We start from the raw sequence: 16,438 nt of genomic DNA, 5'->3' as shown, positions 1-16,438 counted from the left end.
CTGTGCGGAGGTCGCCCATACAGGAGCTCGAATGGTGAAAACCCTGTGGAGGCTTGCGGGACCTCTTGTACTGCAAATAACAGGGGATCGAGCCGTTTGTCCCAATTTCTAGCATCCTCGTGCCTGAACTTACAAATCATATTTTTAAGGGTTTTATTAAATCGCTCCACCAGGCCATCTGTTTGTGGATGGTAAACACTGGTGCGGATTGATTTAATGCCCAATAATTCGTAAAGCTCGCGTAGTGTCCGTGACATAAAGGTTGTGCCCTGATTGGTGAGGATTTCTTTCGGAATCCCCACCCAGGAGATTATTTTGAAGAGTGCCTCCGCAACACTGCGTGCTGAGATGTTGCGTAGAGGTACCGCTTCCGGATATCGCGTTGCATAGTCCGCTAGGAGCAGTACAAAGCAGTGTCTGCGTGCTGACCACTCTAATGGCCCGACGAGGTCCATTCCAATTCTCTTGAAGGGGACCTCGATCAGTGGAAGGGGGCACAATGGTGCTTTTGGGGTGGCCGGTGGATTCACCAGCTGACATTCGCGGCATGCCGCACACCACCTGCGGACATCGCCGCCAATGCCCGGCCAATAGAAACGGGCTATTAGGCGGTTCAGTGTTTTTCTTTCCCCTAGATGACCCGCCATGGGATTATAATGAGCCGCCTTGAACGGCATTTCCCGACGGCTCCGCGGTATTAAGAGCTGGGTTGTATCTTCCTTTGTTTGAGCGTCCTGCATCACTCTATACAACCGCTCATTTATAATTACGAAATACGGATATGAAAGGGCGACATTCAGCTGGAGTTGTTGACCATCGATCATTCTCACTTGGTCAAAGGCGTGCTTGAGGGATTCATGTCACAACTGCTCCAAAGGGAAATCCCCTTCGGGAAATCTCCTGAGGATGGGAGGGGCTGTAGCCTCTACCCCCCTCACGTCATTCTGACATGGAGCAGACGAAGACGGCCCCGGCTCTGCCTCCCCTGACAGCGCATCACACATTTCACATCTCACCGCTTTTTGTGCATCCGCGCATATTCCCTTTAATAGATTTCTAAATTCAGGCCAATTAGTCCCCAAAATCAGTGGATGGGTGAGGCGGGGTTTTGTTCCCCGGAATTTAATCATAAGGGTCACCACAGGGTAGTTGTGAATATCCCCATGCACACACTTCACCCTTACCATTTTAGCTGTGCCCAAAGCCTCGTGTTGAACTAAGCATTGGTGGATAGTGGTTTGATTACAACCCGTGTCCACCAATGCTTGGTGAGTACCCCCATTGACACTTACCGGTATCCGGTACGCTCCAGCCAGATCGGGGGCAGCCTGCGGAGTGTCGGGGATCCGGACCACCGTTCCCAGCTCCATCACAGAGCACTGATCCTGGATGTGTCCCGGATCCCTGCAATTCCAGCAGACTGGCCCAGGCACCATGCCCGCTTCTGCATCGGCGGAGACTTCCACCTGAGGGGGAGAGTGGTGGGGCACTGTAGGGGCAGGGGGGGTGTCCCCCACCTCGTTCGGGGAATTGGCCATGGTGGTGGAGCTCCTCACCTCCGCGGGGCAGGAATGGACTCTGGAGAGAGAGCAGAGTGAGAGAGGAAGGGGGAACACACAGGGGGAGGGGGAAGAGAGAGAGAGAGAGAGAGAGAAGAGGGCTCTTCCGCCCTCGTACCCCCACCATATGGACAGCTTCCTCCAATGACGCTGGGCAGTGGCACTGGACCCACTCCGCCATTCCCTTTGGCAGATGAATGATAAGCTGCTTCAGTACTACTTGATCGATGACTCCCATGACGTTGCGGTTCCCCGCCAGCAGCCATTTCCGGCATGCGTCTTGGAGCCGTTGGGAAAAGGCAAACGGGCGGTCGGACTTCCTCAGCTTCAAGGTCCGGAAGAGTTACCGGTACTGCTCTGGACTTCGACCCACCCGCTACAGGATGGCCTTCTTCAGGTCGTCACAGGCTAGGAGGTTAGCTGCCGGCAGCTGTTGGGCAGCAAGCTGGGCTTCCCTGGACAAGAGCGGAAGGAGCTGTAGTCACTTAAGTCAGACCTCAGCCATCCACTCAAAAAGGTCAAGAAAAGCCTCTGTGTCGTCTTCCACCCCCATTTTCAGGAGCGTGGGTGGGGGCAGGGGGCTACTGTTGTCCGGGGTTGCAGCCAGGACTCTCTCCTGGCCAAGAAGGCTCCAGATCACATGCCGGTCCTCTGCTTGAGCTCGCAGGATTTCAAAGAAGTGGCGATCCTGGTCTTGGCAGAGCTAAAGAAGGGATTGTTGGTGGTTCTGATGTAGGCTGGCGAGGGAGTGGAGGATCTCGGCCAACTGGGAGGGCTCCATGGGGCGTACCTCAATGATCCCGGGTTTTGGCACCAGTGTAGAACAGCTTCACAACTGGTGGGAAGGAGAACACAGGGAAGCAGGTTTTTCCTGGCTCAGGTAGGACTTTTAATAGGCCACTTCAGTGCTTTACAACTTCACAAACTCATCAGCTTCACAGGCATGTAGGCATTAAACACATCAGCTTCATAAACACGTAGTCATTTAAACACGTCAGCTTCATAAACATAACAGGTTAAACGTAACAGCTTCAGGAGCACCGTGGCCTTCTTTGTGCCAGACTCTCTCTCCCTGCTGCTGGTGGCATGGCTGGTTATATGCCGCTCTCCCCATGCTCACTGGAATTAGAGACAGGTGTTAAACATAATCTAGCTCAGGTGCAAGCGCCCTTACCGCTTTCTCTCTCTCCGGACGGATGCTTAACCATGCCCCCACTGCCACACATGCACAAAACGGTATACAGTACAAAAGACACTATACGAGACAGTAATAATCATACACACAATTTCCTGAGGATATGCATGTTCATTTATAGAACACTTGTCTATAAATTAATGAAGAAAAGTCTGTTTTATGGGCTTTATGTGTCTTTCCTATGGGGGAATGGAGTGAGTTTCTTCTCAGCCACATTCCTTTGCTTTTGCATGTGGCTACCTTCCCCCACCTGGAATGTCTCTGAGGTCCACTAGTTGCTGGACCAGTGTCAGCAAAGGGAGAGTAAGAGCTGATAATGATTAGTGGGAGAGCAGACATCTCAGAGTCTGCTTGGGCCTACTTGGACCTTTGCTTGTAATTGTGTGTCTGATTGGTCCAGATGCTACAAAGTCTATGGAGGAGATGTCTCAGTGTGCTGATTAAACATCTTTTGTGAGGAAACAGCTCATCACTTAATGAATTGACTGCTTTTCAGCTAATCTTACACTAAACAATCCTTTAGGAATGAACTGTGTGTGGAGTTTAATTCAATAAATTGCTGTTTTTATGGACTAAGTCATGGACTATTTTGCAACAGGTAGGTGTCACTTTACGGCTCTCCCCACTCATTCATATGGTATCTGCAAATGGTGACTAACTGTCGTAACATGCTAGTTGACCATTACGCTCTCGCCTATTGTAAGAGCTGCGGAGGTTGTGATCTCAATATATAAAAGAACCTCTGGCTGCTCAGCCATGATGTCAATTTGTAGGCAAACCCAGAAGGCTAATTTGCTGTGGATATTTCAATTTATTAGTAAAATAAAGTCTGTGGTAAACATTACTTGAAGATACTTTTACAACATAAATTACACACACCTTAAATGTGAATTTTTAAGCTGCCATGTTTTTAATAAAAGTTGCTAACAAGTAGCTAGATAAGGACCACAATGTTTTTCCATTTTGTCAGGTACCTACACTCCTTATCTGGTAAGTTATTAGCTGTATGTCAATTTTTTAAAAACATGGTGACTTCAAAATCTAAAACTACCATTATAAAAACCCACAGGAAAATCCAGAGGCAACCCAAGGCAAGAAAATGCTAATTTTCTTCCGGTATTTTGGACTATAGCCTTAATGACTCTATTTACACTTTCATATAAATTACTCTACTGTTTGAACAACATTTTGAAGATAATCTTGCTGAGCTGGTTAGTTAAAGTTAGTTAAACTGTCAAAGGTTTATAGCTAGCTACCTAAACACATCTAGTTTAATGGCACAGACATTTGAAGGTAACTCTATCAACCCCTTGAGTATTGAGGTTTGTTACTGCCACAGTGGCGCAAAGATGCACGTTTAAGTGTATGCAACGGGACTGCGTACACGTCTGTGTATATAAAGTATGTTTTCAGCATTACAGTTTGCATACTATCTGTTCTGAATAGTAAGTGAGATTCGAATTTGCTGGATGATATAGGCCTAATGCACTTTTTCCAGTTGATTATTAAAGTGTGCATTTGTACTAATTGTCTACTTTGCACAATGGATGAGTAGTTTGTGACAGTTCTGTTTAGACTTTTTTGGTTGGTGAGAAAAGTAAGGCTGAAGCTGGCACAGCAATTTTTAAATGAATGAACCTAAATGTAGTGTAATTATACATTTTAAGTAAATGAATTTAGATAGATGCCAACGCATGCAAACGCAACAGTACTCGACAAGGGTGTCTGTGGTATAATGCATTTTATGATGGTGTAGTATGTCCTAAAATTGGCACACTGCCTTGCTACGTAACTCAAAAGTATACATTCCCATCACCAGTGAAGTTCATACTTTTAGTGCTTAGCATAAGTAGCCTGTGCAATGGGGCCCAGCCTTAGTGACACAGGCTTTAGCTGAAACCATGAAGATCCACCAACTAATGAAGACATCAGGCAGTATTTAATGCCGAGAAGTGACAGCTGTGTTTCAGATAATATTATTCTGTTCTGTTTGATGGTGCTTAAAAAATCATAAATTACAAAAATGGACTGCTTGCTCACAGAGGGAGTACCATTAGGCTAAAACCAAATATATTACCTCTCTAGATTCATCAGTGCAGATGTGACATTCTGGCCCAGGAGATATCATTGCATGTTATAATCACTTCAGATTCCCAAAGGGTCTCCAGCATGTCTTATTTTATTTTAAGGATGAAGAGTTGATTCTAATTCAAAAGCAGAGGTCCATAGCGAGGGTCTGTCAATTTGAAAAAAAAATTTGTGTGAGATTATTATTTGTTTTTTATCTGTTTATTTAGCTATTTTCGCTTTTTCGTTTCTTATTTGTGCATTTCCAAAGACAATGCAAATTAGCTACAATTTTATGACATCAATTGGTAGGTGTAGTTATAGTTTTTAAATGTGCTTAAGCTGCTAATTTTCATAAAACAATACCACAAACCATGGTAATGAGGAGCCTTATGTGTTTTACATCTGGTTTAGTCTTCTTAAAATATCACCGTCAAACTACGGTTGCTATTCTAGAGCAGATGTTAATGAACACTGTAACACTTAAATGTACTGTACGATTAAACTAACTTCACATTTCCCCTAACATTCTGAAAATTTTAACTCTGAACACACAGTATCTTGTCCTGGTGAATGTGAAGGTGCTAACTTTGGAGATGCTAACACATGCTAACTTGAAGATGCTAGTCTAAGCGCTGTCCTCCACATTAGCAGGGCAGATTAGCATTTGATCCCTCTGACAAATCATCAGTGTTAATTAGCACAAGAGCTGTGGACACAATAGACTAATTAATCTCAAGGTTCTCTGTGAGAACAGTGAAACTGAGTTGAAGAGAGAAAGAAAGAGAGATGGGTGGTGTATTGTGATGATGTACATTCTCCATCTGTCAGAGACTCAGAGGTTTTGATTCATTGAAGCTCTGAAGGTACCTGTTTGTTCAGCTCAGTATGTCTACCCTAACCCTCACCACCACCTGTGTAAAAGAGATTTTTTTTTTTTTTAAAGTAGACACACACATTCACATCACTCTTTTGACAGGTCTGAAGATAGATTTTATTAAATTCTTTATTAAATATCATGTTTACCCATGGTGAGTCAAAGGGTCAAAGTTTGGCTGGTTTGCTTCGACAAACCAAAAACATCAAATCTCAGTTTGCAGATACCATACAAATGAATGGGGAGAGCCGTAAACTGACACACCTGTTGCAAAATTGTCTGTTGCTAGGATATTTAAAAAAAATTGGACATTTTCATGTGGGAGCCGCCTCGTCATGATGGAGCAGCTGAATGACCCCCTGCTTCGGGGAGAGTTTTATTTGCAAGATTGGAGAAAGTATCTAATTTTAAGTGAGAAATATTTGATATTCTGTAAAGGGGCTGAAATGGCTGTGATGCCCGCATGCCGCCAGTCTCTGCAGTCTCAAAACTGTTCTGGTGGATTGTAAGGACCCACTCTGATGAGCAGCTGTGGGTTAAACACTTCCGAATGACAAGGGATATGTGCAAAGAATTGTGTGCCAAGGTCTGTCCTTTTGTTGGGCCAGTCACATCAAGCTATTGCACACTCATAACACATGCACGAATGGTCAGAACACGTCATCATTTTGTGAATAAACTGTTTCCATCACCTAATGCGCATTTTAACTAATGCGGAACTCTAGAAAATCCACCTCCTCCTAGCGCATTAAATTTTATGCAAATTTAGAAAGTTTATTAGCATATCAAGCGTTTCCATTCAGGATTTCTTATGTGCAATTTCAAAATGCACATAAAAATAGTTCGATGGAAACCCAGCTTGTGTCTTCTCTTATACAGCAATTTTATCATAGTAAACTTCATACATAATTCCAAAAGGATTCTTTAGTGTAAAACATGTTGAAAATTAGCAGATAGACAGTCAGTTCATTAAGTGATGAGCTGTTTCCTCACAAAAGCAGTTTTCTCCACTAGAGACATCCATAAAAAAAATACTGTCTCTTGAAGGTATTTAGGGGACCCGCGCAATATGCATTTTGTTGCTAACCTTGATGGCTCCCCATGATAGAAGGGCTCTGTATATATAGTACTGTGCAAAAGTTTTAGCCACTTGTGAAAACTAAATAGTTTTCATTTATCACTTAATATCATACAAAGTCCAGTAAACATACAAAAGCTAAATCAATATTCGGTGCGACCACCTTTGCCTTCAAAACAGCACCAATTCTCCTAGGTCACCTGGACACAGTTTTTCTTGGTTGTTGGCAGATAGGATGTTCCAAGCTTCTTGGAGAATTTACCACAGTTCTTCTATATATTTAGTCTCAATTGCTTCCATCTGTTTATGTAATCTCAGACTGAAACAATGTTCAGTGGGGGGCTTTGTGGGGGCCATGACATCTGTTGCAGGGCTCCCTGTTCTTCTATTCTAATCTTTTTTATTTGCAAAAGTAATGTTTGGGAGTCTAACATTTATATTTCCTGTTGACACACTAAAGCTGAAGATATAAATAACCATCTTAAGACAAATGTTTTTGTGAAACATCTTATGTGCCTAAGACTTTTGCACAGTACTGTGTGTATATATATATATATATATATATATATATATATATATATATATATATATATATGGATGGATGGATGGATGGATGGATAGATAGATACCCTTTTTGTAGACTTCGGAAGCCAGAGTTCCTGCTCTCTGCTTGCATCTTTTCATCTGTTAATGTCGTATTTGAACTCAGTAATTCATCACTCCTTTATCAAGGTTCCTGATCTGTTCTTGGTCTCATTCATCAAACCTGCCGCCTCTAACCTTGCTGTGCCCTCCTCTTTATATACAATATTTCTGCATGGCTCAACCAAGCTGTCAATATTTACTGAATAACGGTGCTACAGTGGGTTTATGATTATATTAATCCCAGTTGATCTAAGCAATTGATGATGTCTAATTTCGTGTTGATCATATGAAATAATGTCAGTTTAAGGAGTAGTTCACCCAAACAGGAAAATGTTGTCGTTGTTGTTTATGAGTATAAGAATATCTCAAGCATATCTCAATTTGCGTGGCTTTAGACTACTGAAATCTGATGGATCCTAACCTGCCTTGGGACTATTCATCTGATGGAAACCCCAAGGATATTCTATTCAGATTGCTGTGTGTCTCCTGAGCTCAGTTCTGTATTTATTTATTTATTTATTTTTTGAAAGCTCAATAGACCTTTTTCACAGACTGTGATGACGTATTTCCACCTTATATAGCAGCGTAAATCTCGCAATTTTTTTTTTAATATAATACTTTTTTTTCTTCTCCCCTTTTCTCCCCAATTTGGAATGCTCAATTCCCAATGTGCTCTAAGTCCTCGTGGTGGCGTAGTGACTCAATCCGGGAGGCAGAGGACGAATCTCAGTTGCCTCCGCGTCTGAGACAGTCAATCTGCCCTCAAGACTACCCTCACTAGCAACCAGGCCAATTTGGTTGCTTAGGAGACCTGGCTGGAGTCACTCAGCATGCCCTGGATTCGAACTCGCGACTCCAGGGTGGTAGCTACCCAAGCCCCTATATTATATATTTAAAAATATTTGATGAATTACCACAGCTGCGATCATACAGATTTGATGCTGCCGGGTTTTGACTCAGAAGCAGATTTGTAAATAAAATTATACTTAACAGTTAATTAACTGCTTATTATGATTTCTATGCCGATAAATCCACCACACAGGAAAAAAAAAATGGCTTATTTTCGCTTATTTTGGTGAGACAAGTGGCTTATTTTGGGCTTGTTTTTCCAGACCATGTTGCTTGTTTCTCTTGCGAGACCTGGCAACACTGCAATTGGTATTTCATCGACCCCCTAGCATTGCCTAGTGTTTAAAAGAGTTTAAAAGAACGTTATTAACCGTTCTTTTTTTCCTTTTTTTTTTTTTTTTACCGGTAACCTTTTGGAAAGGAGGCTGTTTTTGCTCAGAACGAACCTAAATTAAAAACATTTCATTTTTAGCCCTGGAATGATGTTCGCTTATACACTTTAAAAAGTGGTAACCTGCATTTGATCTATTTCTACTATTTCTAACCTTAAAAAATTACTTTTGTTGGTGTAACAATGCATACAGGTTGATTTAGTCATAATAAATAATACTTTTGACCGGAATAACACCAGTAATTTAGGAGCCATTCAGACCAAATGCGATGTTGTGATTAAAAAGCTGCAGTGCTATGAATATATAAAATTTTTAAAAATGATGTTTTTCTTTAACCTGACACAGTGTCTAAAAATACGGCACTACTGTGTGAGATGCCGAAAAAAACAGCGAGACGCGGCGCATCGGACAAAGACGTCCTTCTAGCATGTGTTTACATAGAACAACTTTTGAAAAACAGCCCGGACGGATGCAAAAACGAACGTCCCCTTATACAGTATGTTACCACATGATGTTAGCACATTAAAACATTTTTATTGTGGAATATCAGCTGCATGAGATATTTTAGCAAAATTATCTGTTTGCAGTAAAGATTTTAACAAAATCATTCTGTATTGATCAGAAGTTAACAGGTCTGTACTGCACCGTTATTTGAATATAAAGTAAAATAGTAATTAGGCATTTAACATCAGCATAATTAGTGTAACGTGAGCTATTTAGGGTGTAATTTTAAGCATTGTTACTCTCCCTCTCATTCTTTCTCTCTGGATCATTGTTTTCATCATATCGAGTGGTTTCATATTTTAGTCAATACGGAGGATATCATAAAGCTGCACCGTATCCAATAATGCTGTTTGTCTTAGAGCAGCCTGCTTCAGCATCAGTGCAGTGCAGGTCTTTGTGTGTGCTTTCATGGCATCACTGTTAATGTCATATATTTTACAAGCACACAGGGCTGTAGGCAGCTCTCATGCCATTTACACACACAACTGTACACTGCCACTCAAAACCATCAATGATTCTGAAGGGGTCATGACATGCCTTTGTTTTTTTTTTAATAATTTAAAAATGTTCCTTGAGGTTTAATTAAGGGCAGTTTTTTATTTATTTTTTTATTTATTTATTTTATTAGCCGGTGTCAGTCATCTCAAAATGGCCAAATATTGACTGACTGATTAGCCTGTATGATATATTGTACTTGCACTATAGACATATTGCATTTTTTATTGTTAACCCATATGAAGGTTGATATCAATAACAGATATTATATGGCCAATACAAATAACATATATGATGTGGCCAATACTGATAACAGATATGATATGGCTGATACAGATAACCGATATAATATGGCCAATACTGATATCCAATATGATATGGATGATATTGATAACTTACAGTATATTATATGGCTGATACAATAACCAATATGATATGGCCGATAAATAAAACCTAAATTACATGGGTGACACGATAACCAATATGATTTGGCCGATATGATAACCAGTATGATATGGCCGATACCGATAACCGATACGATATGGCCAATACAAATAACAGATTTGATATGGCCGATTTCGATAAAAGATATGATATGGCTGATACAGATAACCCATATGATATGGCCAATACTGATAACCAATATGATTTGGGTGATATGATAAACGATACAATATTGCCGACACAATAACATTTATGATATGGTAGATACGGTAACTGATATGATATGGCGGATATGATAACAAATATGATATGGCCAATACATATAACCTATATGATATGGGTGATACGTTAACGGATACAATGGCCGATATGATAAACCGATATGATATGGCCGATACCGATAACCTATATGAAATTGACGATACCAATATGATATGGCCAATACTGTTAACCGATATGATATGACCAATACCATAAACGGTATGATGTGGCTAATACAAATAACTGATAACAAAATATAAAAAAAATATAAATAAATACCATTCACACCAAGTGAAATCAAATACTGAAATTAGAACATTTTAACAGTTAATAGACCTTAGTTGATGGATAACTGTTTTGTAACATTTACTGATAATTAAAAATAAAAACACACTAACACTCCCTGATACCAATAATGTCATATATATTATGACTATTCGATATTTTAATACTGATTACTTTGCCAAAGCAGCCAGAAAGGTCCTTTAGACCAGTTGGATAGATCCTCCCCCGTCTTTGACTTCTGGATGACACTAACTTTTTTTGGAATGCCTGTCCTGAACACATACACAGAGCTATTGCATAGATTCTCACTGCACCTAGAGCAGTTATATGCACAGGGCTGAGGGTTTAATACAGCGAATGGGATGGTAGACATGTGAAAATGTGTTGTTTATCTCAGTTTCCTATCACGCTGTCTCATTCAGCACAGGAGATAATAATCTGAAAAAAAAAAAACATCTTGAGAAATCACGACATTCGTGCATATAGTTCATGCCTCATGGACATCTAGGGAGATGAAATGAGCTTTATGGAACATAGCAAAGATCTTGCCACCACAATTTCAGTGAAGAGAGAGCAAAAGATTTTATCTTTAGGAAAGAAAATTTGTATGATCTTATCTTAAATATTGTGCATTCTTTATCTGCAAAAGCATCATATCTTATAAAGAAAGATCAGGTTATTACGACAAAGGTCCTAAGGACACAATATAGACCTTTTACAGTATGTTTGTAAATAAAAGGGCATCATGCACCTATTTCGTTTTTAGGGGGCACCAATGCTAGCGTTAAATCATAGCCTATTCTTTGTCTTTTATCTCTGTGTTTCAGGTATTTATGAACAGACGTTTTTTCTATAACTGCAGTGCTCCAGTTCTGGATGTGAAGATTGCCTTTTGTCAGGTGTGTGTTCCATTCAGGTAAATTAAAAGGTAGAGTATTCATTCACTTCCATTCTCCCCTTCATGTTCCACTGTCTGAAACAAATGCTGATCTGGTGACAGTGTGTCTGGGCCCATAAGGAAGATGTACAGCTTATAGGATCAATATCTCACAGCATTCCAAGCCATTCAGGGTCGAGTTTCCCAAAATGCATTAAAAACATCTTAAGATCACTTTAAAAACGCATGGAGGTATTTCCTTAAATCAATGCAGTCATTCAGATTCATGATTGAAATGAAAAACAATTTGTCCAAAGCTTTGTTAAATGTATCTGAATTGACATCACAAGGGATCATTTTAACCTCATTTAAGTTTTACTGTAGGCTTTTCTAGATCTATGTACATCTTCCTTAGATTGTGGGCTCTTGATTAGTTGGCTTAACATGAGTCATGCGTTCATGTTTTGAGCAACCTTTGTGTTTAGTAGCACGCCTGTGATACCTTGAAATTCTGTCTAGGTAGGCAGGTCACTAGGTTTTGAAACAGAGCTAGTACTGTAAGTCTTACCATGTTACTGAAACCAAAACATTTCATGTTCCCCATTACATGTTTAAATATAAGGTAGCAATTACCGCAAATCTTAGCTCATTAGCTGTAGATTAGCCCAGCCAGTTTAATAGTGGGGCACTGCAGAGAAGGTCAACTCCCATGATGAGAGTATGAAGCACATGCACACACATACTATATACTGTATTTGCATATTGCTGTCTCTTCATATTCATCTCTTTTTAAAAACCATTTTAGCTTTATGAAATTATGTAGACAGCTTCCTCCCTTGATATAGCCATGAATATATTCACTATGTGACAGTCGGTTTCACAGCTAGCCCTTGTGCTAACACTGGCAGAAGTTCTCTAATAACCTTGATAGTTTAACTATATTATAGTCTGAGATCTGAGATCTTCAATCAAGCATAGATTAGATCCTTTGGACTGGAATTGTAGGTAGTTGGATCAATAATTTGTGCCATTTCTAAATGGAATCCTAGACTTTGAGGATGCAACTCAAGGCTAATCATGTTGAAATTGAGTTACTTATTTTAGTTTGTTGTGCTAAGCTGTACTTGTGATTTTTGCTAGTTGTTGATCTATGTGTGTGTATGTTGAAAAATGCATATTTCATGTCCTCTGCATCCCTGTTATTATTCAAGTTTAATTAATTTTGCTGTCTTGTACTGAATGCCAGCACAGCTGTCGAAGTATGTATCCACTTACTGACATTTCAGACACAATATGGCCAGCTCAATTACAATGTTGGTCACAATTGGAATTCTATGTAACAAACTTATTGAAACATAGAGAAATGGAGTACTGACTGTTTCAGTATGTTTACATGCACTTTAAAAGTTTGGTTTGGAATTTACAGTTGGACTAAAACAACAATTCCTTTTTCAAAACCTTTTTTAAATCTCATGTAAATGCGTTAGTCCTACTGAAATCATACTGGTCCAATTTTTGTGAAATCGAACTTATAGACCTAATGCGATTGTAGTTTGGTTCCATCCAGCATGCATGTGCATGTGTATGTGCATGCCCCGAGAAACAGAGGTGCCACACAGCATGTAATTATCCCGGAAGTCGAATGCAACAGAAAGCAGAGAAGAAGAGCAACTACAACACAGGGTGTGTTATTGTCATAGACTTTACCATCCACTATGAGAGCTTTGGAGGGCTGAAAGTTACGGGCTCAAAAATAACATTTATTCAGAACTCACATTTTAATTATTTTTTATTGGAAATTTTGTTTGATGCGATTTTACAGCATGGGTATCGTGATTATTCTCCCTTCAAGCTGCCCATCGGAGGCAGATTTATCCCTTTTGGAACACAGGGACACATGGTGAATGCTAGAAATGTAAATTTTTGGAAAGATCAGCAGTCTGTAAGCCATTTATACCTGTGACACATTCTTTTGTCTGTATTCTGCCCATTGACTAAAGGCCTTAGCATACTTCGGTTGTCCGCATTGCTGATCGCTCCTCGCACAGTATGCATGATGCAAATTTCATCATCAGCGAAGTCCACGCACCCTGACATTTTCAGGGCCCAAATTTTCTTGACCCGTGGTCCTCATCTGTGAGCATCATGGGCGCATTCACCAGCCATTGACTGTACTAAAAGAGTATCATAAAGCAGCTGTAGTGGGCATGCGTCAAACGCATTCTTATTTGTTCGCAGTCAGAAGAGTACACTCAGAAATGCAACGCGATCTGATCTGGAATACAGAAAAACAAAGTATACCAGGGCCGTAATCCACTTATCTGCCATAGTAACACTTACATCATACATGTAAATGTATATCACCCATCTTTGCAGTAGCAATTAATGTCTTACTTTCGTAAAACAAGTATAAAAAACTTTTTCATGATCTTACGTGGAGTGTTTTCACACATTCCATCATACAATACCATAAAACAGTTAACAGGTGCATTCTATGGGCAAGCTAAGTATACTAGCATTAGCATTAGTGCCATTAATGCAGAATGTAAAATTACAAATGACACATTATCAGCTGCGTATATCTGACTTTCAGTTATCATTGAGTGGTTGTAACAACTTATTTTACTTTTATAATTAAGTTTTAGCAATAAATGCATTAAGAGTTAATATGCGTTATTATTAAAAATGGTATATCCTTGCTTATATGCTAAAATGAGAACTTTCCTGACCCATAGCTTATATAAAAAAAGGCATCTTTTATATGTTAAAAATATATTTATTTTTATTTTTTCAGAATATTTGTCTTCTTTATCTTCTTTATATATACATTTATATATAAATTTATGCATATTTAAAAAAGATTTTTTATTAATTTTTATTTATTTTATTTGTTTAATTTTTTCCTTCACCTGTACTTGTCTTTATGACTCAGTGATTGTATTCATACATTGTTTGTTCTTATTGAACATTTGTAAACGTATTCAATGCGATTAAAACTTGGCTTCGTCCAGCATGTGTACACATCACAACTGCGTTTTGCACATGCATAGAGGTATTTAACCCGGCATATTTGTCGTCCTTGCTTTAAAAATTCGATTTTGCATTGTCATGCATACTTGGACAGACAGATGACAACTGTAGCTTGACTATGCAAAAAATTTGTTGTAGCTTGATTATACACTGTGCATGTAAACATACTGACAGCTTGTCCAGTCAAATAGGATTGAAACTTGTTGTATAGCAGTTTTAGAATATTAGTGGGTTGTTTTTACAACAAGCAGCCCCACTTTATATTACTGTACGTGTCTTTAACTACTATGTGCTTAAGCATTTGATACAATGTACTTGTTATGTACATATGTGTTGTTGCATTGTACTTAAGTTTAAAGTACCTGCATTTAATTACATTTACACCTAACCCTACTCCTAAACCTACCCATACCTAAACCTCAGTAGAAGCAAATGTGAATCTTGTGAGATTTTTGAAAAACAACATGAAGTTACACAGTAAATACATTGTATTGTATGTATTTTAATGTTAGTACATAGTAGTTAAAGGCACCTAATATAAAATGTGACCCAACAAACAAATTTTCTGTGTCTCATTTATCAGTACCCACATTGGCCTAATTTATATATTTGACATCCTTGAGTAAATTCTAGCTTGTTGCTGTAAAACTTTGTTGTGTTATCTACTCCAGTTTCTTATAGGAAACCATTGTCCTTACTCATTTATAATTACATATGTCATTTAATTATTTTAATTTAGTTTAGGATGCCAAAAAGTGGTCTGACCTAGATTTCAGAATCACATAAGGACAATCGAACAGCAAAAAACAATAATTTATTTGTCTGGTTTTAAAGTGTTAAATGGGATTTTGAAGTTTATACAGGTTTTATAAAAGATGTTCTGAAAGTCCCCATAGAGTTATTAGCTCATAAATCCATCTTTCTGTCCATGCAGGGGTTTGGCAAACAAGTTGATGTGTCTTATATTGCCCAACATTACAACATGAGCAAAAGTAAAGTGGACAACCAGTTCTACAGCGTGGAAGTAGGAGATTCCACCTTCACAGTTCTCAAACGGTACCAAAATCTAAAGCCCATCGGTTCTGGGGCTCAGGGAATAGTGTGGTGAGTACCCATGATGCTTTACTCTGCTTTTCATTGTGATATGTGGCTTTTATTATTGGTGTTTTCTAATGCACTATTTCTATAACCACCCAGAACACCCTAGCAACTGCATACTAACATGCTGACAGCCATTCAGAATGCAGCAACTGCTTAGCAACACCCTGCAAGCACCCGCAACACCCGGCAAGATATGCATGCCCATGCATCATTAAAATTTTCTAGTCTAGTTGACATAATATTGTTTGAATGATCTTTCTGATTAAGGCTTTAAATTTTAAGAGTGATTCTTGGGAGCTGTGTGATGGATTGTAGTCCTCAGCAGACGTCAGCTAATTTGGATCCAAAATCAACTTCCCAAGCTCTCTTTAGAAAAGAACATTGTGCTTCTCAAAACCAAACCCCGTGATCTTTACAATGAAAATGCCAAGGTGATCTACAGATACAAATGTGTCTCTTTGACACTTTTCCAATGACCCCTTCTCCCAGGAGATTATAAGAAGTCTGGATGAGGGCTCCTTTGAAGATCTCTATCATTATCAAGGTCTAGCTGTCATTCGACCAGGGCCTCTCTTTTTTCCACCATTCCTCTTTGTTTGTGTGTCAGTTCCAAAGGCAGTGAAGCAGGCAGTGGAAGCGGGAGTGGACTGTTAATAGTGTTGTTGATGTGTTCTGGCTGGTTCGCTGGCTGCAGTAACCATGCTGCCTGCTGGACGGACAGTCCCAATCTAATTTACTGTAGCTAACTCTCCTCAGCAGCAGTCACATGATGTAGCATG

General features: G+C 39.5%; 1 protein-coding gene across 10 annotated transcripts in view; it reads left to right on the top strand.

Moving 5' to 3' along the window:
• Window positions 1–16,438, top strand: part of LOC127430781 (mitogen-activated protein kinase 10) — an 85,311-nt gene that overhangs the window by 21,025 nt on the left and 47,848 nt on the right. For 7 of the 10 annotated variants that reach the window (XM_051680839.1, XM_051680837.1, XM_051680838.1 and 4 more), the window contains exons 2-3: window positions 11,479–11,550; window positions 15,493–15,662. In XM_051680839.1, coding sequence (XP_051536799.1) covers window positions 11,479–11,550; window positions 15,493–15,662 — 242 coding nt within the window. Of the gene's footprint in view, window positions 1–11,478; window positions 11,580–15,492; window positions 15,663–16,438 lie in introns of all 10 variants that reach the window. The other 3 variants (XM_051680843.1, XM_051680842.1, XM_051680841.1) reach the window with 3 other exon arrangements.

This window comes from Myxocyprinus asiaticus, chromosome 40 (assembly GCF_019703515.2).
Source record: "Myxocyprinus asiaticus isolate MX2 ecotype Aquarium Trade chromosome 40, UBuf_Myxa_2, whole genome shotgun sequence".
Taxonomy (NCBI): Eukaryota; Metazoa; Chordata; class Actinopteri; order Cypriniformes; family Catostomidae; genus Myxocyprinus; species Myxocyprinus asiaticus.
The sequence above is the reverse complement of the archived record's forward strand: the minus strand, read 5'-3'. Positions and strand labels throughout refer to the sequence as shown.